The following is a 24,253-nucleotide window of genomic DNA, read 5'->3' on the forward strand; positions in this document are numbered from 1 at the left end:
TCCTGATAAACTATGTTTTAAAGCTTTTATTTTGAAAAACGTTCATTGTTTACATTTGCAAACGTAAGAAATAAACTTTATGGCACCATAGATATGTATAGTATCAGGAAGACTGTGCACTTCGCTAGTAGCATCTATGGCCGGCACCCAGCGAGACTAGTGGCGCAAACTAGCAATGATTATGAAAATGGTGCACGTGCTTTACCAAGCATGGATCTCATATTTTGTGCATTCATTAATCTTTGAACTAAATATACCCGTTTGTTATTGTTTTCTTACGATCAGATTGTTTTGTATTTTACGTTTCTCAAGTTAAAATTTTATTGAAAATTGTTCTGTTGCATAAAGTTGTTTGTAAAATGAAACAAACAAGCAAAACCTTCTGATTTTCTTTTTACAATAGCCTAATTTTTTTAATTTCTAATTTAGGCTTGGTGACTTTTCCCGCCCTCCCAGAAAGGACTTCATAACATTTTGTAAGGCCACGGTTTCTCATGTCAGCTTTACTTGATTATGGACTGTATTTTACATTTCTGGTGGTTTTATTATATGTATATATAATTATGAATTCATATCTTTCATTAATATAATGCAGTTATTTACACATTATGTATTTAAGTTTAATCTGACATTGGTATGCTAGATTGAAAACAAAAAAAAATGTATTATTGCCATTCCCTTTTCATACACTTTCCCGCATCATACACCATTTTTGTGCCCTCCGTTGAAAAGTGTATGACAGGGGTTCTACTGTATTTTATGCAGACCCTAATTATTATTTCAATAGGTTTAAAATATATTAAATATAACTATTACTGATGGAATTAACATAAATCATAATTTGAGGTTAAGTTTGAGTTTACTAACCTATTGGTGTTTTTAGTTTCTGTGAACAATATAAACATTTTGATAACCATCACCTTCATAATATTCTACAATAAAATGCACTTTACCTAATGTTTTTAATTCGGTCATAATGATAATTTTAGGGCATTCAACAATACTCTTTCAACGATAACGATATACTATGTAAATAATTCTGAAAACATGTGCAAAGAGACCGAGCGCCAATATGTAACAGTCACATAAAATTCATATTTGGACTTTGTTTATAATCGTAGTTAACGTTTAATAATTTCATATTTTCATCGTAAATTATTATTTTAAACCAATGCCACTACAGTAGAATCACGTTATAAATTACATCAATAAAGCCTCAACTTTCATACTTAGTAATGAAAGTACTTTATTCTGAAAGTCTATATATTTACCTTTAAAATGTAGTATTTTTGAATTTTTAAAAATAAATTAGTAGGGGATCAAATATTACATTAGCTTGGAAGCAAATATTTGTGAAACAACAAAAATTAAAAAAAAAAATTACTAAACTTAATACAGTAGCCTAAATTCTAGGCCTACATGTACAAAATTTATATCTGTCGAACACAAAATGATAAATGGGTTAAACTACTAGGGTTATATTTTTTTCATCCTCCGATCGGCTGTAATAAAAAAACGGGAATGAATTGGGAAATTATTTTAATGTCAAAAGAAACGTACATCTTTACTCTATTTTTCCACATAATCACCGTGCAGATTGAGGCATTTGTCGTACCGATGCACCAGCTTTCCAATACCCTCTGCATAAAATGATGCCTTCTGCCTATTCAGCCACGTTTTAACAGTGCTCTGCAGTTCATCATTGGTGTTGAAGCGTCGTCCTCCAAGCCACTTTTTCAACGTGGGAAAAAGGTGATAGTCACTCAGTGCCAAATCCGGACTGTAAGGAGGGTGATCAAACACTTCCCATCAAAATCTTGCAAGGAGTTGTTGTGTTACGGCGGCACTATGCGGTCGGGCGTTGTCATGAAGCAAGACAACACCAGATGTCAGCATTCCTCTCCGCGTGTTGCGTATCGACTGTCTTAGCCGCCGTAGTGTCGCGCAGTATGCAGCAGCATTGATTGTTGTCCCTGGCTCCATGAAATCAACCAGTAGCACACCTTGGTGATCCCAGAACACTGTAGCCATCTGTTTCTTGGTGCTGAACGTCCGTTTGAACTTTTTCTGCTTGTTCGGAGAATAGGTGTGCATCCACTGTTGTGATTGAAGTTTTGTTTCTTCATTATCGAAATGAATCCATGTTTCATCACCTCTCACAATTTGAGTCAAAAAGTGTTCACCATCGTCTGCGTAAAGCAGCAAAAACGACAAGGCTGATGCCATTCGCCGCTCCTTGTTGATGTCAGTCAACATCTTGGGTACCCATCAGGCACAGAATTTCCTGTATCCGAGATTGTCTGTAACAATGGCATATAGGGCTGACCTTGAAATGAGCGGAAATTGTTAAGACAGTTCTGAAATCGTGAATCGACGTCTCTCACGAACAACTGCATCAACTATCTGAACTGTTTCATCTGTTGCTACCGACTTCATTCCTTGGCCACCTTCATCATGAACATCAATACGGCCTTCGCGGAATTTCCGACACCACTCTCGCACAACGCCATCGCTCATAAAGTTTTCACCGTACACAACACGCATTCGGCAATGGATTTCTGCTGCAGTGTGCCCTTCTGCCTGTAAGAAACGGATGACTCCACGCAGCTCGCATTTCGCCGTACAGTTTATCGTTGCAGCCATGTTGACATTCCCATAACCAAGCTTCAACTGAGGTGTGAGTTGGCCGCTCCACATGGATTGTGGTAGGGGGTAAACACTACGAGACGTGTCGATTAGTGTACGAGCGATTAGGGTATCGATTAATGGGCATGCCATGGAGAAATGAAACTGTAATCACACTGCAGGGCACTGTTAAAACGTGGCTGAATAGGCAGGAGGCATCATTTTAAGCAGAGGGTATTGGAAAGCTGGTGCATCGGTACTACAAATGCCTCAATCTGCACGGTGATTATGTGGAAAAATAGAGTAAAGATATACGCTTCTTTTGACATTAAAATAATTTCCTAATTCATTCCCGTTTTTTTATTACAGCCGATCGGAGGTTGAAAAAAAAATAACCCTCGTATTTTGCAGATATATACATTTATGGAGATAGAATTCCCTTGTTATCTCCTAGGCGAAGTCTCTTGCGACCAGCAGATAAAGACGACTGTTTGTATAGTTTAATAATTTTTCGCAATCTTTTATTATTGATAACAGTGTAGTGGGCACCAAACCAAACGACCGTGCCACATCTACATTTTTCCTGCCTTTGTCAACTTCTTTCAAAATTTCCACGTTTTCCTTCAAAGCGAACTGCTTGCGTTTCTTTTTATCTTTTTGGCCATCCATCCTGATTAAAATATTCAATCAACAATATTGTTTGCCTCGCGCCACGTCAAACGTAAACAAACCTCGCATCCATAGATAACCATAGCGCCGCACTAGCAGCGCGCGTCGCAATAATGGCTGTGCCAGGCGACATTCCGACCTTCACTAAAGATTTAAAGGGGAGAGAGAGAAAAATGAACTTAATTTTCGCTTTGTCACCAAAGTTTGGATTCATGGCCGTACAAGTTCAACGTGGCAAGTGGCACAAAAAAAGGTTGTTTACAAAGGAAAAATAAGCTGCTGTGATCGCAAACACACGCAGTAAAGTATATAATAAATAAACTTCTAGCTATTCGCTTTCAACTTGTTCCGTTTAAACTTTTCTGATGATCTGCCATTGAATGCAGTGCTGTTGCAACGTAAATTGCAGGAAAGTAATGCATTAATATTGTAGGTAAAACGATAGTGTAAGAAAAATATATATATATTAATCACGGGAATACGTAAATTCCAGGTACATAAAAATGAGGTTCTACTGTACTTTTTACTGCACAAAAAGCCAGGATTTATGATTCTATGTAATGGACAGTTGTGACAGCTAATAAAAACTTAACTTCCGTAGGCAGTAGCTATAAGTAACAAATAATTTGAAACATTACTTGGTTCAATATTTTAAATAGAATAATTTACAACTATTTGATTTGAATCAAAAATGTTTTAGTACTCACAGACCTCTACAAGCTAAAGTTCCTTGTTAAATCCTTTTAAAAAAAAAAACTGCATGAACAGTTACAGGGCCACACACTCGTAGAATGCACACGCACAAACGCTGGCAGGTTTATTTTTAGATTTTCCCCTCCTCCGGCCGAATGCTAGCCCAGCAAGTCACGGCACTTGCCAGCCACTGGACAGACATTGCACAATGGCGCCATTCACAGGTAGTCTACCAGATCTAGTAAATTAAATTCCCTGATTTTTCCAGGTTTTCCATGTCTAAAACTTAATTTTCCCAGGTTTTTTTAAACACAATTACGACATTCAACAAAAATGAAAAAACTGCATAACAGTCATTCACTGGTTTCAAAATATTTCAACTCACTTAAATTAATAAAAAAAATTACCTTCTTCCAGACGTGGCCAAAGTGACTCAATTGATAGCAAATAAAACATGCTGCTACAAATATTTCACACACTTACTTTTGCAAAAATATTAGTAAAAGGAAGCTCCCATCAATTTCGCAGTGACTCAACTTTTGCATCTATTACACTTGCTTCAGAATGAGCCAAATCCAACACTCGAGCCTTCTTCAACTGCAATGCCTTGATCTCCTCTTCAACTTTTTTTTTCTGCCTTCTTCTTGTCTGTTGCTTCCTTTTCTTTTTGTTTTGTTTGCAAGGCTTCCTTACGCCTACAAATAGCATTTCTTACATACTGTAACATGGACTTAGTGATATCAACATGCTCTACACCTCCAGAACGTTGAACAAAGTTGTATGCTTGTCTTTGTGCAATCAGTGTTTCTTCCAGCAAGTTTTCAGTCAGCAGATTAGAATTCACTGAAAATCCTCTTTCCAGTGATGCATTTCCATGGGAAGGTACCAACATCATCCTCACAAACTTTAGAAGGCCTGTTTTGGCAGCTACTGTATGTGCCTTAAGAATGAGCATCTACGAGTGATTAAGGCGCCCGTCTTCTCGAGAAAAAGACGAGAACAGTGCTTCAGAATCTTGCAACCAACTGATATGATTACACAATGTTATGAGCTTCTTTTCCTGATAGCCACAAGTTTTGAAGACAACATTCTAAACTGTACTTCACACGCTGTTTCCTCACACCCGAATTTAAAGCCACAGACGGACATAAGCAGGAAATTCCCTTCATAAGTTTGTACTTCAGAGGACTTTTGTCTTATAGTTTTTTTACTATAACCTTTAGACAAGTCCTAACATCTTTTTTTCAGTAATAGGACAGACGTTTTTGGTACTTTCACTTTCTTGATGTGATGGCGTACTGCATAACCCATTTTGATATTGTTAGCAGTCAATAGATTTTCCTGGTTATCTACGTCCAATCGAGATACATTGCGTTTCTCCCTAAAGCTCTTCAGTACCTCTGGTTTCAAAAACTTTCCTGCCAAAGCTAATAAAATGTCTACCAGTGAATCATAGAGAAAAGGTGCCATGGGTGCTTCACTTTGGAACAATGTAAGAAACAATTCCAGCTCTGATGCGAAAGAGTGGAAGAATGTCAATTTTACTTCTAGAAGATTATCTTCAAGAGCACTTTTCACTACATTGAAAGAGACAGATGAACTAGAAACTTCACTAAGAAATTTATTTAGATGAGGTAACGTTTTCATGGCACGCTCAGCAATTGCAGTATTCCATTTGATTGCACAAAATTTCTTGGGAAAAAGCTCTGATCCAGTTATTCTAATGTAATCTGCTCTCCTTGCAGGTATTCATGCTTAAATAGTAACTGTGCCTCAAAAAACTAACAATGTCCCATTGTGTAGTAGAAATTCCAGTTTTGAAAGCACCATGGAAGCCCACAGCTACCAATTGCTCGCAATGATGGCGAATCTTCACCAAAAGTGTCTGTGATAAGTATTTTCAAAGCTAACAAAAATGCCCAGTTTACATTGAGGGCATCCAGAGATAATTAAAAATAAATGCACCTGTCGGTATAATCAGAACTTGGGAAGCACATGCTGCAGCACGTCACGTCAGCAGGATAACAGACCAGCTTGAACCAGTTTGTATCACGTGATTTGACGCCACTTCCGAATCTGATGGTAAATAAAAGAAAATGGACGTGGGAACTGTTCGTTATTTGCCATTCAAAAATAAAAATGGGAGTGGATACACTTGATGCTACGTCAATGCAAGCTGATCAATACAAAAAAAACGTATTTTCAACTACAACCTTCCAAACAAAAATTCCCTGATTTTTCCCTGATTATTTCCTGATTACAATATTCCCTGATTTTTCCAGGTTTTCCAGGGTCGGTAGACACCCTGCATTCATAATAGTGCTTTTCATGCACTGCCGAGTTATTTCAACTAAAATTTTAATTACTCTTGATTATATATATATATATATATATATAAACAAATCAGCAGAGTTATTTATTCACATACTCAATGACACACTGCAATTATAATTATTTTACCCTTAGTAAACAAATTTTGCATTAGTCATAATACACATTTTTTTAGAGTAAAATTAAGCATAAAATGTGTAACCCATACATGGGTATGTGTGGTAGAACTGACATCACTAAAAAAATGTCTGAAATAATGCATATAAGATTTTTTTTAAATTTGTTTTGAATTAATGTACAAAACTTTTAAAGTTTCAATGACCCCAACACAGGACTCCAACATGATGTGCTCCCAATGATGCACAGAAGCAACTGTAAAGCTAATCTGAAAACCTTCAATCAGGCAAAATACCAAAGGAAAACAATACTGCTTACCTGCAGCTTGAATCTGTATGGTGACAGATTCCGGAGGGGTCGTAACCATCTTGTCCACATCAGCTCGCCCAACCAGATCATCCGGTCGCTCCCACACAGAAGTACGAGACGAAGGGTTATAGAAGAAAACACGTCCATCCCCAGTCCACACCACACACCTGTAAGATTGATAAATAACAATGACTTAAGAGTTTTTTTGAGGACTTTATGACAAAGTTACAAAAATTTTATACAAAAAATGAGTGCGTGGAGTCTACTCTTCTCAGAACTGAAACATCTTGCTTATTATATTATTAGGTATAGGTTACATAATTGCCTTTGGGTAAGGTCACAGATAAAAAAAAAATGCAAATATGTGCACTAAATTATGTAGTATTGCACAAGTATGCAAGTGTGCAAGCATGCAAGTGTGCAAGTATTCAAGTGAAAAAGGATGCTGCATCATCTTTACCTCTCCCCTGCCATCTTGTCTACCATTACCCTACCACGTACCTAACTATTCTCTTCATGCAATCGGAATTTTCGAAACTCTGGAAAATTGTAGCCCCCTCAGGAAAGAACTGTCACTTCAAAAAATATTCCCAATAATTTAAGTTTTGATTACCAATAAAAATTTAACAACTTGCATTGGTACTTTTTAAGGGCCCCTTCATCGCCTTCACCACTATTGCGAGGTAGAAAAACCATTTGTCACAATTTAACATCCCTCATAATATGTATATAGTTAATGCAAAAAAAAATTTTTTTTGTTACTGGCTGGTAATTTTTCCAGGTATTTTTTTGATTAATTAAAAATGATGTCACCAGGCTTTCTGATTTTTTCTTGTAATCTCTGTTGAAAAAACTTCTGTGTGACAGGCAGGACATTTGTGTACTGCTATTTTTTTGTGCGGGATGTGCAGTGATTGGCTGGAGAGGTTGTGCACCTGCCACTTCCTTCAGGTGTTATGCAGTTGCACGTAGCCTCGTTAGTCGTTATTCAAATACTGTGCCAAAAAAACTTCAGGGGGCAGCAGCTCACAAATAACAATTAATGTGAATCAAGGTGGATAATTTCATGTGTGGGTGCTGGGGCCATGCCGCTATCAAATATGCAGATTTGTTTGATAATTTTTGGACTGTTTTAACAAGAATTTGTACACCCCAGACGTGCAGCGTAGGTCCAGGTCCATTGGAATCTTTTTCCTATGTATTATCATTAGAGATGGTGATTTATAGCATTTAAAATAATAACATTTAGCATTTTGTAGCATTTTCAAAAACAATATTTAGCCAATTCTCTCATTTTACATTACTAAAGAAAGTATATTTTTAATAAGCAATAAATAATACACATATTAATTATTAACAACCACAGAAATAAAGATCTAGCACAACTACAGAGATAGCCTATCTTGGCAGGCTTCCAAACAACATTTTAGCACTTATGAGTTCAATAAATTGAATACTTAAAATTACAATAAATATTTTTTAGCTGTGTTCATGGCCATAGTTGATGTAGAGTGGACAAATAATGTTATTGAAACTCGTTTTTTTTTTCTAATATTTTTTTTCTTAGTTTTTTCAATTTTCGCCTTCTTTTGGGTTTTGATCATGCCAGAAACCGTTGCTTGCTGTTTTACCAACATTTTTCTTCATCTGATTTCTCCGTGAATCTTTTTTTTTGCAGCCTGATGTCCCTCAGATTTAATGTGCATTTCAAGTACATCTATTTTCCCCCCTCCAGATGGCGATTACATTAATTGCACATTAAAATATTTGTATAACTTTTATAGAACTATTCACTTTTGTATTCATCCATGCGATCGCGAATGGAAATGACGTTCCGTCCCATTTTTACCACGAGAAATAATAGTATACAACACATTCACAAGTATGCACGTACATATATGTAAACACACCACCTTCCACAGACTACAGTCAAACCTCATTATTACAAACCTGAAGGGACCATATTTTAGCACTTTGTAATAACGAGGGTTTGTATTAACCAAACTATTGGGATATCATGACAAAAAAAATTGATTGAACTTTAAATGCCTATATTTACAATTATAAAGAAAATTATAAACACCGTTGGTGGTATTAGCTGGCTTCATTCACTACATGCATGACAATATGTAAACACTGAAGAAAACAAACACAATGCAACACATACAGAATAAATCATAATACAAACTTCAATAAACTTGCATTCATGACATATTTTTAATTCAAACATTTGGTTTAAAAAAAAGCATCAATTCTGGTTTGCACTATCTTTTTCTTATAGGCATTGTTTACCACATTTAACTTTGGTCATATCTACTGCTGCCGACTCCCTACACATAGTTTTGCCAACAAGATTGTTGCGATCCTTAAACCGTTGTAGCCAACCATTGCTGAACTTGAATGCCTAACATTCATAACCTCAATGCTAGGTAGTCTGCCTTCTTCTGATTCATAGTACCAGAAATTGGCAAGTTTGCTGCACGCTTTTCTTAAAACCACTGCAACAAGGTAGCTTCTATTTCTTGATGTTTAGGGCCTCGCATTCTTTTTTCTTGTTGATAATCTGCACGAACTCGCAAAAGCCGATTCAATCTTTTCACGATTTTTTTAATATTGTCGACAACGACGATTGTGGGATGTTAAATTCTCTCGCCATTTCAGTTTTCTTTCTCTCTCAATTGTCTACTTCTTCGACAATATTAACTTTAACTTGCAATGTAAGTTCGTTGCGTTTACGTTTCGCAGTCATATTACAAAACAACTAACACTCAAAATTGAGGTTAAGATACAAGTGCGTGAACAATGGAAAATATCAGAACTTTTTTCCATAGATTGTTTAAACTTCTATGTATGTACACTTCCGACGACTAATATTAATAAGGTATAGAGTTCTTTCCTTTTCGTTTTGCGTTTACAACATGGCATCTTTTCTAGTTTAGTTACTAACATCGCCACTAGAGTTGAACTTTTCATCTTGTTTTTCGACCATTTTGTGCTGTAGGCTGGCTGCTGATGGAAGGCACGAGTCTGGGCGGAGCGTTGATTGAGTTATACTGCGCATGCGCAGCTCAGTGAACAAAGAGAGCCAGCCGGCGCGCCGTAACAGCAGCTGATCGAGTACAATGACTTTTCTCCGTGCACGGCGCGCTATTGACGGTAAATTTGTGGCTCTTTTTTTTTTGATTTTTTTTTTACTGTGGTGCAATGCATATGTGTAATGAATTACCGGTGCGACCTATATGGGGGGGGGAATCTTAAATACCAAATTCAAGACCTCCCATTATGGGTGCGACCTATCTGCGATGGCTATCTATATGTGAGTAAATATGGTAACATTTTCCAAACTATAAAATACTTCACCAAAAATAGATATTATCAGTATACAATGTAATGTACCATGTTTTCTAGCATAAATTCTCACTTTAAAGTTGCATGATGTTTTTGGTCCCGCTGTAAGATTACGAGAGCTTTGTGCAGGGAGTAAATATGACTTTGCCAAAGAACAAAGGACAAAGCAGAGTGCAAAAGCAATACAACCATTTAAAGAGGTTTTCAAACATTATCTTGATCTGTTCGTCGCCAATGAGTAGCACGTATAAAAATGTAGCCAGCACTAAACAAAATCATGCATGTTTGGTTATGCTGATTGCAGTACAGAGTGCGCCGCACATAACTGTATTGATATTGATAGCTCACCAACTACATGCAACGCACACACTTGTCTCATGCACAGTTAACTACATTTGATAGCCCGCACTCTTTCGTGGATAGTGTATACTACAACAATAGTGATGGGTACACTACATTAGTACCGGCTCACGTTCCGGTTACATTTTGCAGCGATCGCCGCTGCAGTTCGTTTGTCGCGCGTATGCCGACCTCCCCTCTCGTCCTAGTTTCTCCTTCCTTCCCCCCTTACAGTTCCTCTGTCTTGCCTCCTGCATTACCCTCATTTCCCCACGCCCACCGCACGCCTGCGCATTCTGTATGACTTCTGTTAAAAAGGCTGAAAATTCGCATTGAGGACTTCTTCTCCGTTTTTCGCTCGTTGGGTTAACATTGCTTAGGCTGTGGTAGCATCAGCCCGTGCTGATAGGTGATAACGTACCGGCGATGTAGCGAGCGTTTAAAATCTTTAGGGTGCAACGAGATCTTGGACATGGCCTGAGTAAGTAATTTTGATATTGGTTCTTGTTGAGCGCATGGCAGCTACGACATTAAATGTCAGTCTTAAATGTCAGTGTCCTTCTTAACGTAGTTTAACATTTTTGGTTGGCTGTCTCTAAATTCTGTTAACAAGTTTGTGTTCTGTGAAGGTCACGACGAGATTATGCGAATCCTCTGGCCATGTCCGTTTCAAGATTCTCGTTTGCCTGTTATATTCTTTTGGGGTAAATCTTTAATTTTTGAAATCATCTAATTATTTTGCTTGTGCCATGTGTGGCCATGTAACCGATTAGTAGGGACCCGGGAAATTCGCGACTCGCGAATTCGCGAAAATTGTTAAAACCATTTAAAATGTTGTTAAAAATATTAAATACATTATAAAAATGATTTAGTATGTTTTTTGAATCAAGAAATACTCGCGAATTTGTTAAAATTCGGTAGTACCCACGAATTCCTGTATGTATTCAAGATTATCCGCGAATTTTTCGGATCCATGACAGAAAAAAGTTTGTGCGAGCGCGAGACGGTTGTTTACTACTTATCCGTCAACAATATCAGGTTGCAATAGCCGGGTTGGCGGAAGTTGAGAAGGTTGGAAGGGTGGAAGGGGGGAAGGCAGCGGCGGAAGATGATCAGTGAGTGTGTGACAGTGTAAAAGGGGAGCAGGCGTAGTGCTAGCTCGGTCCAGTCAGGTTTGAATAGTCGTAGGGTGGACACATATTCGAAACGTTAGTTTATATATGCGGATATGCCGCCCAAAATAAACATTGACGAAAGAGTGAAACAGTTTTCCCAAGATGGAATGGTTAAATCTCAAAATATTATGATATGCCGTTTTTGCAATAAAACAGTGGCGTGGGAAACTTCCGACGGTGTGAAGAAACACATACGAAGTAATGGTCACGCTGAAGCCGTCAAGAAAGGAAAACGGCAGAAAACGATGTTTGAAGCTGTCGAAGGCGCCAAGGAAGCGAAGGTACGGTAGTGTTACATGATATAATGCTGGCATGCATTCATTATCTTTCACCAATATTGGAAATGTATATTACAGAACCATTAACAAATCCTTTTTATTTTTTATTGTTTTATAAAAAAAAGAACGTCACTTCAGGAACACAAGTAGCTACAGTAAACTCTCGGTTATCCGGGCCCCGGAATATCCGGTTTTTGGGTTATCCGTGCATGAATTTAGATTAATTAATAGTTATTCTGAAGCTGTAAAAAAAATGACATCGCTCCGACGCGACGTACATATTTATTTTCTAGGCCGTTTAATATTTTTAACCACTCTGTCTCTGTGTCAGAAAGCTGTTTGGTCTAACCTTTGTGTCGTCCTCCCTTTCAGATGTCACATTTGTCACTCTTTAAACCCGAGGGGGATACCCTTACTTCTACTCCCCCACCCCCCTCCGTTGACTCTTCTGTTTGTTTGTTTCACGTGTTACTTTCCGCTCGGCCCAGCAACACGGCAGGCACCTGGCGAGTGACGTGTCTGGCTGGCATTCGGCTGGAAGAATGGCCACGGGTTTGGAAAGAGGGTGGGGGGGAACCTTGCCTAAATTTATATGTGCATTGTCAGCACAATCTTATCTTGCGCAGTGTTAACTTTCTCTCTTCCAAAAACTGTTGCAAATGACCGTGAACGAGCAACCTACGTGAAGGAAATCTTCACGAGTATATCACGACAGGTTTTCATGATGCAAACAATATCGTTTTTCTCTAGCGACAAGGAACTGTAAAGATTAACTTGCCGCCGAGTTGTAGGAAAAATAAATACAACAAACAGTGGGAGTGGGTGACTGCCGCGTCGCTAGCAGACGGAGAAAGACCACATGGCGAGGCAGTGCCCTATTTTTTTTAAGCCGAGACACTAATTCGAGGGCGGCTCTTACCGTGAAACGAATTATCCTGTTTTTTTATTTTTTTAATTTTTTACAGGATTTCAATTATCCGGGCATCGACGGGTCACAATTAAAATGGATAATTGGGAGTTTAAGATAAAGCTGCCAGCTACATAATTTTGCTACTCAGTGCTAAAGCACAGTTTAAATAAACCTGCATGTCCTTTTGTTAAAGCTTAGAGTTGTATATTTCTGTTAAAAAAATATATATAAAAATACTAAGTCCATGTTTTACTTTTAGGTTGCTATAATGGACTTCATCACATCGACAGTGGAAATGATGGTATCTGCAAACATACCACTTGAGAAAGCAGATCATCCAGCATTCAGGCAGTGGGTGAAAAAACAAATAGTTGGTGGTGGAGACCTGCCTAGCAGTGATACCTTACGCCGAGATTACCTGCCACATTTAGCAAAATGTAGAAAGGACGAAGTGGTTACAGCACTGAAAGAAAAGAGTGTTGCCATAATGTCAGATGAAACTACAGACAAGTTAGGGAGAGCAATTTATGTTGTTTTGCTCTCTACAGTTGAGCCTTGTGACTCTCAACAACAGTATGTTGCAGCTGTGACTTCATTAGAAGCTGTAAATGGCAGGACATGTGCTAGAGCTATTTCTGATGCCTTGCAAGATATGGAGGTTGGCTACGATCAGGTGGTGGCATTTGTAAGTGATGCAGCTTCTTACATGAAATCTTGTTTTGATGGTCTTTCCATATTGTTGCCTGATTCAGTTGTGCAAGTGCAGTGCTGGGCCCATAAAGTGAATCTTCTTGGAGTCCTCATGAAAAACAGTCTTTCAGACTTGAACCAAGTTGTAATATCTGTGAAGCAGATATTTTTAAATGCCAGGAAGAAACGTTATGCTTTCCAGCAGTTTTTGCAACAGGAAGGCTCTAGTGCTGGATTTTTCCCTATTCCTGTTGTAACCAGATGGAACTCCTGGTTGACAGCAGTTGAATGGCTTTCTGATAACTGGGAGATCTTGCTTGCTTTTCTGCGGTCAGAGACAGCAAGGGAGAACAATTTCAATGGTGGTTCATCTCATCTACAGACCCTTGGCGAAGAGGAACTCGGCATGCTGCATTTACAATCACTCTTTGTGAAATCAGTCAGTTCCCTCATTAAACCATTCTTGGTAAGCTTGGAAACTAATTCTAAGCCTATGGCTTCAGAAGTCTATCCAAAACTCCAGTTTGTGAGGAGGAGACTGCAAATTTTTGGTGAAGGTGTCTTCAGTGATGAAGTGAAGGAAAGTGCCAACAAGCTCAAGAGTCTCCACAAGGGAAAAACCAGCGAATTGTTAAAAAAAACAGCACAAGACATGTTGCTGAAGCTGGACAAGTTAATGGCAGAGGATCCTGCTCGCAAGTACTTGCAACCAGTTGCAGAGTTGTTTCACAAGCAAAATATACTCACTCAGGATGTTACTAGCAACAAACTTAAAGTTCTTTTTTCAAAAGTTCCATCACTTAAAGACATAGAACTTGATCAGGGTGTACATGCATATGCTGAACTCGCAGAGCTATTGAAAACACACACCAATCTTAGTGTATTTGAAGCACTAAATTCAATGCAAGATGACCACAGATCCTTTGTGGTAGGTGCTTTAAGAGCTATATGGATGCCTGTGTCAAATGTGGATTGTGAGCGCTTCTTCTCACAATTTTCTGGTGTTCTCACAAATAGGAGAACAAATCTAAGTCTAACCAACCTTGAACTTCTGTCTTCCTATGCATATGAAGCCTTTGCATGAGGTTCTGGAAGTTGTCATTTAAGTTTACGTATTTACAAGAAATTAATCTTAAAAACACTAGTAGCTACTAGACATTTTACTTCGAAAACACATTATTTACTGATTACACGTGTGTATTCATTTTAAGTGTCTGCCTAAGCTACATTATTTTATTGAATTGCTTGTTAAAAATGTGAATTACCTTAATGCGCATGAACACTGGTTTAAAAATTGGTTTTAATTTTTTTTAATTAATTTAAAATTGAATGTATTTAAGCTTTTATGCAGCAAATTTAAACAGCCTTTTCTATTTATTTTGATCTTGTATACATTTGCTACTCAAGAAATTTGCATTTTACTCAAGAATATTGGTAACTTTACTCAAGAATTTTTGCTTTCCTCACTCAAGAAATTTGGCAGGTGCTATTCAAGAAATTCCCGGGTCCCTACCGATTAGTGTCATTTAGCTTAGTTTTCCGCGTCTCCCCAGTTGACTGGTTTGCGTGACCTTATGGGCTTGCTCCCTCGCTTGTAGGCGATATTGATCTTTCGGCTATGCATTAAAGTGCACTGTATTTGGCACGTTTGAATTATAGTTAAATTTATTTGTCAGTTGTTTCACTTTATATATCTTGTATCATAATCGTAATCGTTCATGTTTAGTGTGCGTGTACGATGCATGAATATTATATCATAATATCATGTCTATATTTTGTGCTAGTGCGCTAGCATTGCGCTGAACTTTGTATAATCTAGTTATTCTTGTTATCTTGTTATGTTAGGGTTATCTCTATTTATCAAATCATGTTTTGTAGGACCGTTCACGTGTCTTTAACAAGTGGTGTAATTAACCTGTTATCATTAAATGCAATGCTATGTTTACCCCAACCAACTGTTATCTTTCAACTAATGGTTAATCTGGGACCTAATACAGCTTAGGTTTTTTTTGTATAACTTTTTTTGTGTTCATCGCGCGCAAGTTTGTACCTAGTTTACTGGGATTGGGTGATTCCTGCCAGTACGCTGCAATTTTATTTGAAAGAAATATGTGTTTGTTGCATGACTAATTAATTTCAATTGTTGGGCATGCTTATATATACTCTCCTTATTAATTAAACATACTTTCTAAACAAAATTTTTTGTTTAAATGGAAAACTTAACTCACAAAAAATTACTTTCTCAAATTAAATTTGTACCGCTATATTTAAAACTTGATTTTAACATAAAATGTGCAATAATTATGCAATAAAACATGGTAATATACAAAATAATAATATACAATGTAAGATCTTACATCTGGTATTCAATGATTCGGCACAATTTGTAATCGGGCACCAACTAAACCGCACGCATTGCATTCCAACTCATGACCTTCAGACACCAGGTCACTTTACTACGCTGCTGCATTTTTAGTTCGCTCAGAGTTTATGGTAACGATAGTTTTTCATTTCAGTAGTGCTTCCTGTTTACTACCAGTTTACATTTTACTTTTAACAATTAGAATTGCCATTAAAACTATATACAAAATTGCAATATGGAATGGCCACGGTCCCGAACATGCCGGATAAAGGGCACCTACTTAGGCGCACACACACAGAGTAAAAAGCTTCAAAGAAAACACGAGATATAAAAACTGCTCAAGATATCCAAATGGTATCTATTTACGGAAAGCATTTAATAATGTGCTGGGGGCGGATGAATTAGTCCGTTTCCAAATTTTGTTTTTGAACTGTATTTTTAGGACCGTGAAAATGTATAAAACCTGTGTTTTCAGAAACAGAAACAGGTATGAAACATCCAATACAGATTCTTTAAACCACCCTTTGGACTTGCAATACCTATCTTTCTTCATTTATCCACTATATAATGTAATGGTTAATGCTCAAATCTCATAGCTATCCTATGCATGACCAGAACAGCCAGTTCAGAGAATTACGCTTAGAGGCGATACCGCGCTAGAAGCACCAGCGAGTCACACCAGCGAGTCACACCTATCATCTTGCCTCACTAACACACCTCTGACTAGTCTAACTGTTCACTAACAAGGATTAGGTTTCGGTGTACCAGATGCACTGACCAAGGTGTGCCTGGAACCGGAGTGCTGGACACAGGTCGTGACTTGTCCTGTGCCTTCTGCTGCTCCCGGGCTTTCTCCTCCTCCTCCTCCTTCTTGCGGGCGGCCTCAGCGGCCGCCACCTCCTCCGCCTCTTTCTCCGCCTGCCGCTGCCTCTCCTCCTTCTCTCGCTCCTCCCGCAACTCGGCCTCTGCTGCCGCCACGACGTCGCCGTTGGCCACCGCGGCCGCAGACTCCGGCTGGGCCTGCTCCGGCTCCCCGTCAGAGGACTCTGTAGGGCTGCCAGGGGCCTGCTGGGCGGCAGGGGTGGTCGGAGTGGTCGGCGCTCCAGACGTCACTGCTGCAGGGGGTGGCAGCATCGACACCCCTTGTGCAGCAGCCAGCTTTGCCGCTGCAAAATCACCATGAAAAAGCATTTGCTCAGTTGACTATCACATGCTGACACATTTGAAAATTCTTGGCTTATTAAAGCTATCATACTAACATGGGGAAGCTACAACTTTCGTATCATAAACTTTGCACTCTTTTAGTATTCCATTAGGACAACATAACGTGTAAGTAGTAAGGCATACTACTTGGGCGTTTTTGAGAAAATCGCAAGAGAAGTTTTACACGTTCTGGGTCATGCCCCAAAATGTAGTCCGATTTGCCAACTATGCAACGTTTATTTCGATAGGCAAGTTGAAAACTTTATCAAGCGCATTCAAAATTGAACATATCTGACAAAAACGAATGAGAAATTGCTTCTAGTGAAGATGGTATTAAAATTAATTCCATCATAAATCACTAAATATAAGCATGACATTCACAAAAATGTTCCATTACTAGGGATGGTGATTTTTCATTTTCGCGAAATAGATGCGAAAATATGCTAAAATATATTTAATGCTACAAAATGCTCAATTTCAAATTCAAAATGCTAATTTTTGCGGTCTAGTTATTTGTTTCATATATTTTGTTCAACATTAACACACAAGACCTAACATTTTGTAACTATATCTCTATTAATCCGCAGAAACCGGTAATCTCCAGAATTATTGTAAATATATTACGTGTAAAACTATTTATTGACACAAGCCAATCTAAATAAATGGCAGTGGAGCAAAATTACGCAGTTTCAGATCAAAATGAGTATCTGCAAACGATTACTATCTATTATACTGAAATAATTGAGTAAAGGCTATCGAACTTGTATGTAAACATTTGTAAATGCTTTTTCTTTTCCTTGTTAAACTATGTTTACTGAAAAAAGCCCGAGAATTATCATAAAGAAGGAAAATCAATCGAATTTCATGGTATTAAACGTTTCCAAAAAATTTTATGTCTAAACGTCAATGAAAGCTGTATTTTATGTTTAACTTTTGTTAGCACAAGAAGAAATTCCAGAAATAGGGTGTGATTTCCCTGATACAGGAAAGCTTCACTATAAAGAACATGAAGGGACCAAAAAATAGTTGAGTTTGTTATACTGAAGTTCTTTATACTGAAACATAAGCATTGTTATAAATATGTATACCGATAAACACATGAAACACCTTAAGTGTTTTAAGGTTCAGTATCTCAGTCATTAGTCTATGGCCGCTTGAAGAACCTGTTCACATACTCTCTGCTGATGCTTTGTCTATGGTCAGGAGACACATTGTAGGCAGAGCTGCCAACCTCAAATCACACCCATCAGTAATGACAATTATATTAAAAAAGTACACGTAAATCATGCACAATAAATTTATCCTGAGGAATTATGACACACACAAGAGAAAACAAAGGACAATAATATGCAAAAAAATTAAAAATGTAGGCCTATGTATATGAATACAATGAAAATTAATGAATCGAAGAAAAAAAACTATTCGAACAATACAATCATCTGAATATGTAAGAAATGTCATTAATTTTACAGGAAATTTTCAACCTTCAATTCAAAGTATTCAAAGTTATACTTTTGAACAATTATATTTTTATTTGCTTCTTTTATCCTGGTTGGATAAGAACTGTCTTATAAACAAACAACAGAAGACAAACAAAAGAACTTGTAAACAATAACTCTGCGTTCGTTACTTTCGTTTTTTCAGATGTAGCGAAAAAACTACGATATGGATTTATTGCTCGTCATGACTATAAAATGTTCCGCCTGTTTCTTTAATTCAATGTGCCCTCTACAGTCATCCCTTCCACCATGTGCAATCGAAAAGTCAAACGTGCATACATTACAAAACGCGTGGTGTTCCAAAACATTTGAAGACAAGCATGGCCATTCTTTTGAATAGTTAGGTCTTAGGTCGAAAGTTTTGAAGAATTGCGTTCTTTTTTTATCCCCCAGATACATGCTTCATTTCTACAACCGGCCGGTAGCCTACAACTCACATAGTTTCGGTTTCCTACCACGTTCGTGCAACTTTGGATTTCACTCAAAAATTGAAATTAAAAAAATCGAAGGGTTGGGTTAGGTTAGTCACAACATGCTTGTTTTCATTGATTTAGCGGCTGAAGTGGCGTTAATACCGAAACGCAAAACTTCGGAAATCTTCGGAAATTCTTGCAGGGAACCGAAACTACGTGAGTTGTAGGCTTCCCACAACCGGCACTGAAGAACACAACACTATTGAAAAAAGGAAAAAAATTTCACGTCTGTAGACACGACAAAAACAATATGGTGAAAAAAATGAATTTCAAGAAATAAATTAAAACAGCACAGGTTAGCCAAAGTACCGTACAAAAATTATCGTGATGTAAGTAGCCAACAAACGAAAAGTCCGAGAATATGTACTATTTGTATCGTACAACGGACGTAATACCATCCCATTATTATTTCAAAACACGAGAATTAATCTACTCATGTCGACAGTACATGCGCACACATACTAGTTCCGTTATTGTTTTTGTTTACGTACACGCTGTTACGTTTGAATAAGAAAATTAAAAATAAAGTACAAGTTTTTGGATGGTAATTTTTTTCAAAATTTGCCTCAAGGTTGTTCGTTCAAGTGAATATTTTTGTTTCAGGAAGAAACGGACCGTCGTAAAATTCGTTAAGATGAAATAAAATTCAAGGTTATTATATACGTTTTTGGCGGGACCAAACAATGAGTTCGGTTAAGTGAAGTGTTCGTTTAACTGAAGTTCGTTGTACTGGTGCTTTCCTGTATTTCCTGAAATTTCCTGACCGTTTTAAATTCCCCGACTTTTCCCGGTTTTCTTCCTGTAGCAACCATGGCATGATGAGTCCTTGGACACAATATCATAGGGACGTTATTTCACGAAGGCACAAGACTTTGAGAAGCGACTGGCAAAAATGAGTGTTTTTTTTATATATAATTTCTGGTAAATTATGGAATTGTGTGACAGAAATGTATTTCTGTCAGTAGAACAACTAAATTTCAAAATTCATTCTAACCCTTTTATTCAAAAACAAATATGAACAGTTTCGGGTAAATTAACAATCAGAAACCAAACTTTTACACCCCACTAGCTACAACCTCCGATGAAATTATTCTTCAAGTGTTTTCTGTATGTGGAAGAAACAATTGTCTTAGTTGAGCACAATTGAGACTTGTCACAAATGTTTCTAGAATAAGTTTAGGAATGTGTGAAACTCAGCTGAAATAATTCAAAATTATGGAAATGAAATAATGATAAAAACACTTACTTTCAAAGTCTTTTAAAGCTTGTGGTTTCTCCCAAACACTTTCACCAGCCTTGGCATTGTAGAAGTACGAGCGACCATCTGGGGCCTTGTGTTCTGTCCACTCTGCAGCCTTCATCACTATATCTGGATCAATCTTTTAAAAAAAAAAAAAAAAAAAAAAAAAAAAAAACATACATAAGCCACAAAATATTCACTTACACAAAACAAGTTAATGCAATTAATGAATTTGAATTAACGCTGAAGAGGAGTTACAAATATTTATGGGGTTTATAGTCACTAGTTTTGTGCCTACATAAAAAAAATACTGTCTGAAAGTATAGAAATTTTTCAATTTCGTAACCTCAAATCATTATTATTAATTATATTATTATATAATTATTATAAAAGAACTTTCTGTGAATTCTTTGTCAAATCTTGCAATTAGTTGAATCTCAAGGATTTGATGTGATCTTACATTTTGTCGCCGAAACAGATAATTGAAAATGTGTCTGAAATAGAATTTTCATACCATACAGCTTCGTATTTCTGTCATTAAATAAGTAAACTGTAATTTCCTAATGAATAATGGATTTCAACTAACAATAACTTATACGAGAAACAAAGTTCTTTGGCAACTTCAACATCAAGAATAATAACTTACATTTTAAATCTTATAAAAAAATGGTGGGATTGAGACATTTGATCATATTTGATGGGAAATTGTATTGTGTGAGAAAGTCTTAAATGAGTTTTACGTAAATAAAAACCTGGTTTTTACATAGAAAATTAACGTGAATAGCAGGGGAAAAAAATTTTTCCTGTGTATTTTGAGGGAAAGTATTGCATTGCATTTAATGACACATAAATGGGACCTAATTGCACAAAATGTAAAAACCAAGAATGCAAAAATGGGGTTTCACTTCAACGCTTCATATTATTGAATCTTAAATTTACTCAAAACTAGTTTTGGGCTACAATGAACTTCAAATTTCATATATTATCCAGTATTTCATAATATACCTATGTAAACAAATTATCACTGAACATCTTATTCATGTTGCCCGGAATTTAAACATGTTTGAAATAACTGATTTTTGATTAACCTATATTGTATTGTTACGAACGTGAGCAAGGCCGGGACAAGTGCAGGTGCAGAGTTGGCTGGCGGCTGCCGCAACATGATATGCGCCGCGAGCGCCTGGAAGATAACAAGGATTTTCCCTTTCTCCCCTCTTCACCACCATTTCCCCGCGCGGTGCCCTGCCTTTGACACGTAACTGAAACCTGACAGCTGCGGAGTTACGCGAGCCGCAGACACGTATTTCGAGAGATTTCTGCCGTCATGTCGGCGCGGAATGACGCGACTGGCCCTGGCCGCGCTCGTGAGTTCCAGAAATAGCGGCTGATATATAAAAAGAGGACGTCGACCTCAGCAGAGAGTTCAGAGAGAGAGTTTAGGCGGGATCCTTCCCGCAGCGGAACTTCCAGGGCGATAGTGCTGCGGGTGCGGCGAAGTCCCTGGACGAAGGTTCCAGGGTGAAGAGTTCAGTTCCGGGTTAAAGTGTCGCGGGCGCGGCGGAGTTCCAAGCGAAGTTCCGAGCGAGGCCTCGAGTGGGATCTCGGCGAAGACAAGTGCGGCGACGGAGTCCTGCGATGGAGATCCACAACCGGTGCTGCGGCGAGAGTTGCGCCAGAGGTGCGGCCCAGCGAGGTGTGTGGATTGTAAAAACGAGTGACTGGGGAAGCAACATTATTTTTAAGTGCAATCGATTATTTGCCATTTTGGAGGATTAATTGTAAGTGACATAAGTAGTGGCTATCAATAGAACTGTGTGTGTAATAAAATCTTTAATTGGGCTATCCATTACAAAACCGCGGTAAATCGTAACAGTATTAATGAGGTTTCACTGTACAGTCAAACCTCTATCTATCGTTTTTCAGGGGACCAACAAAAAAATTCAGTAGATGCGGACATTCAATAAATGTGGACTTCAATTAAGAATTTTTAAAAAATAATATTTCAACCTCAAAATTAGTGTCAGAAATATATCAGTTACTTGTCATTAAAGTTAAATCAGTTGAAAAATAAATAAAAATGTAAGTATTTTACTTAATTCAATTTACAATTGCAAAAAAAAACATAAGCACAATAAATCTACATGGAAATTAAAGTCGTTTTCAATATCCTGAAGTCTGAAATATGTTTACTCATGTCATCAAATGTAGAGCTGTACTAAGCCGATTTTGCCAATATTTAATTGAATCGGCATTTCTGCCGACTTCCGATACGCTTGTTAATTTTCGGCCGATATTACTGAAAAACGAGAGAGACTGCCATAACCTAAAAATCCACGAGTACCCTTTTCAGTTTTCGTGGTAGTACTACATTCTTTCAGATCGCATTATTTCTTCGCAACATGTGCCAAAAGTACATATAAAAATTTAACATTCTTTTTTTCAATAATGTTCTTTGATTTTAATATGTCATAAAAAAATACATCACCGTCACGGTAAATAGACATCTCGGTTGTTACGGTAACTGTAGTGCAAATGTGGTAGCTATCGTGCTTCTGTAGTAATTATGGTATCGACAAAGAATCTTTAGTTCTTTTTATGGTAATTATCTTAGGATAACAATTGGGTTTGTACTGTAGTTATGGTACATCATACATATTTCTTCGTAAAGTTGTTGTTCATTTGTCTTTTCTTCATATTTACGTGCTCCATTACTTGGCTGCAGATTTAAGGTGATATTTACTACTGTATATGCTATCGTTACTGTTTTTATGACGGTTTCTTTCTAAGAAAGGTTATTTCTGCAAAATCTTTATGGTTAAACGATCATCTATTATAATTTATAGTGACGGGACCACATATTTTGTACGATCAATGCGGACAAAACGATAATTCGAACATCGGTACAAGCGGACTTTTTTAACATTAGTTGTATGGCAATTTTGCCGGGACCGTAGAAAGTATACGATAAACACGGACAATCGATACATGCGAGTTCAATAGATAGAGGTTTTACTGTTTTATATCATTGTTTCAATCTGTTTACAGTGAAACCCTGATTATCCGTTTTCCAATGGACCATGAGTAAAAAACGGATAATCCAGGAAATCCTACAATGTGGAAACACACTCTAAAGTTACCAAATGCACAATGTATGTACTATTGCAAAAACTTTCAGTGAATCAGTTAGGTATTTCCATAAACTGACACCAGCAGCACACTGTATATACACTATCAATATTGGAAAATTATACTTCCTTAATTTTTTTAAATGAACAAAACAAAATAAACTTCAAATTTGTATGTTTTAAGCAAGTAATTACGTATGTATTATTCAAAATTTAAAAGGTACATACTCACCACATGTTATAAGATGCACACTTCTTTCTTATTTATAATGCAGAGAAATTATAAGATGAGTTTTTATGCAGCAAAATATTTTTGGTGTAGGTAATCACAAGTTTGTTAAGAGTCGATGGAGGAATACCATAGCGCTTTGCCAAATCAACCCGTTTTTCGCCTGGATTTTTTTCAACGGCATTTATAATTTCTAAACGCTCTTTAATGGTTTTAACCTCTTTTGTAGGCCGATACATATCAATGAACCTTTACAAATTTCACACGTGCATTAGAGTTAAATGTGTAAAGCTAATTTACCGTAAACAAAGAAAATCTCGCGCATATACAGCCGGCCACGGAAACGCTAGGATGAACAATTTCGTCTATGTTTCTCGCAGGATTTCACTGTTTCTAAATAGAAACGTGTTTACGTTGAGCTAGTATGTACAGTATATCGACCACGGTTATATTGTTGTGTCGATTATCGCACAAAGCAAGAACTATCGTGCGAGCGTTAGCTTTCGTCTGTTGTTTTATCGAAGTTGGTGAACCTGTTAGCAACAGCGTCATGCTCACTTTATTCATTTTCTTTTAGTAATGGCCGCCATATGTAAATATTGGTATTGCGTGTCGTGTAGACACGCGTAAACTGG

General features: G+C 37.4%; 1 protein-coding gene across 1 annotated transcript in view; it reads right to left on the reverse strand.

Moving 5' to 3' along the window:
• Nucleotides 1-24,253, reverse strand: part of LOC134530919 (transcription elongation regulator 1-like) — a 178,488-nt gene that overhangs the window by 96,589 nt on the left and 57,646 nt on the right. Inside the window, exons 7-9 of the mRNA XM_063366233.1 lie at nucleotides 20,268-20,400; nucleotides 16,625-17,012; nucleotides 6,754-6,911 (exon numbers count right to left, since the gene is read on the reverse strand). Of these exons, the coding sequence (XP_063222303.1) occupies nucleotides 6,754-6,911; nucleotides 16,625-17,012; nucleotides 20,268-20,400 (679 nt within the window). The remainder of the gene's footprint in view (nucleotides 1-6,753; nucleotides 6,912-16,624; nucleotides 17,013-20,267; nucleotides 20,401-24,253) is intronic.

Source organism: Bacillus rossius, chromosome 3 (assembly GCF_032445375.1).
Source record: "Bacillus rossius redtenbacheri isolate Brsri chromosome 3, Brsri_v3, whole genome shotgun sequence".
Taxonomy (NCBI): Eukaryota; Metazoa; Arthropoda; class Insecta; order Phasmatodea; family Bacillidae; genus Bacillus; species Bacillus rossius.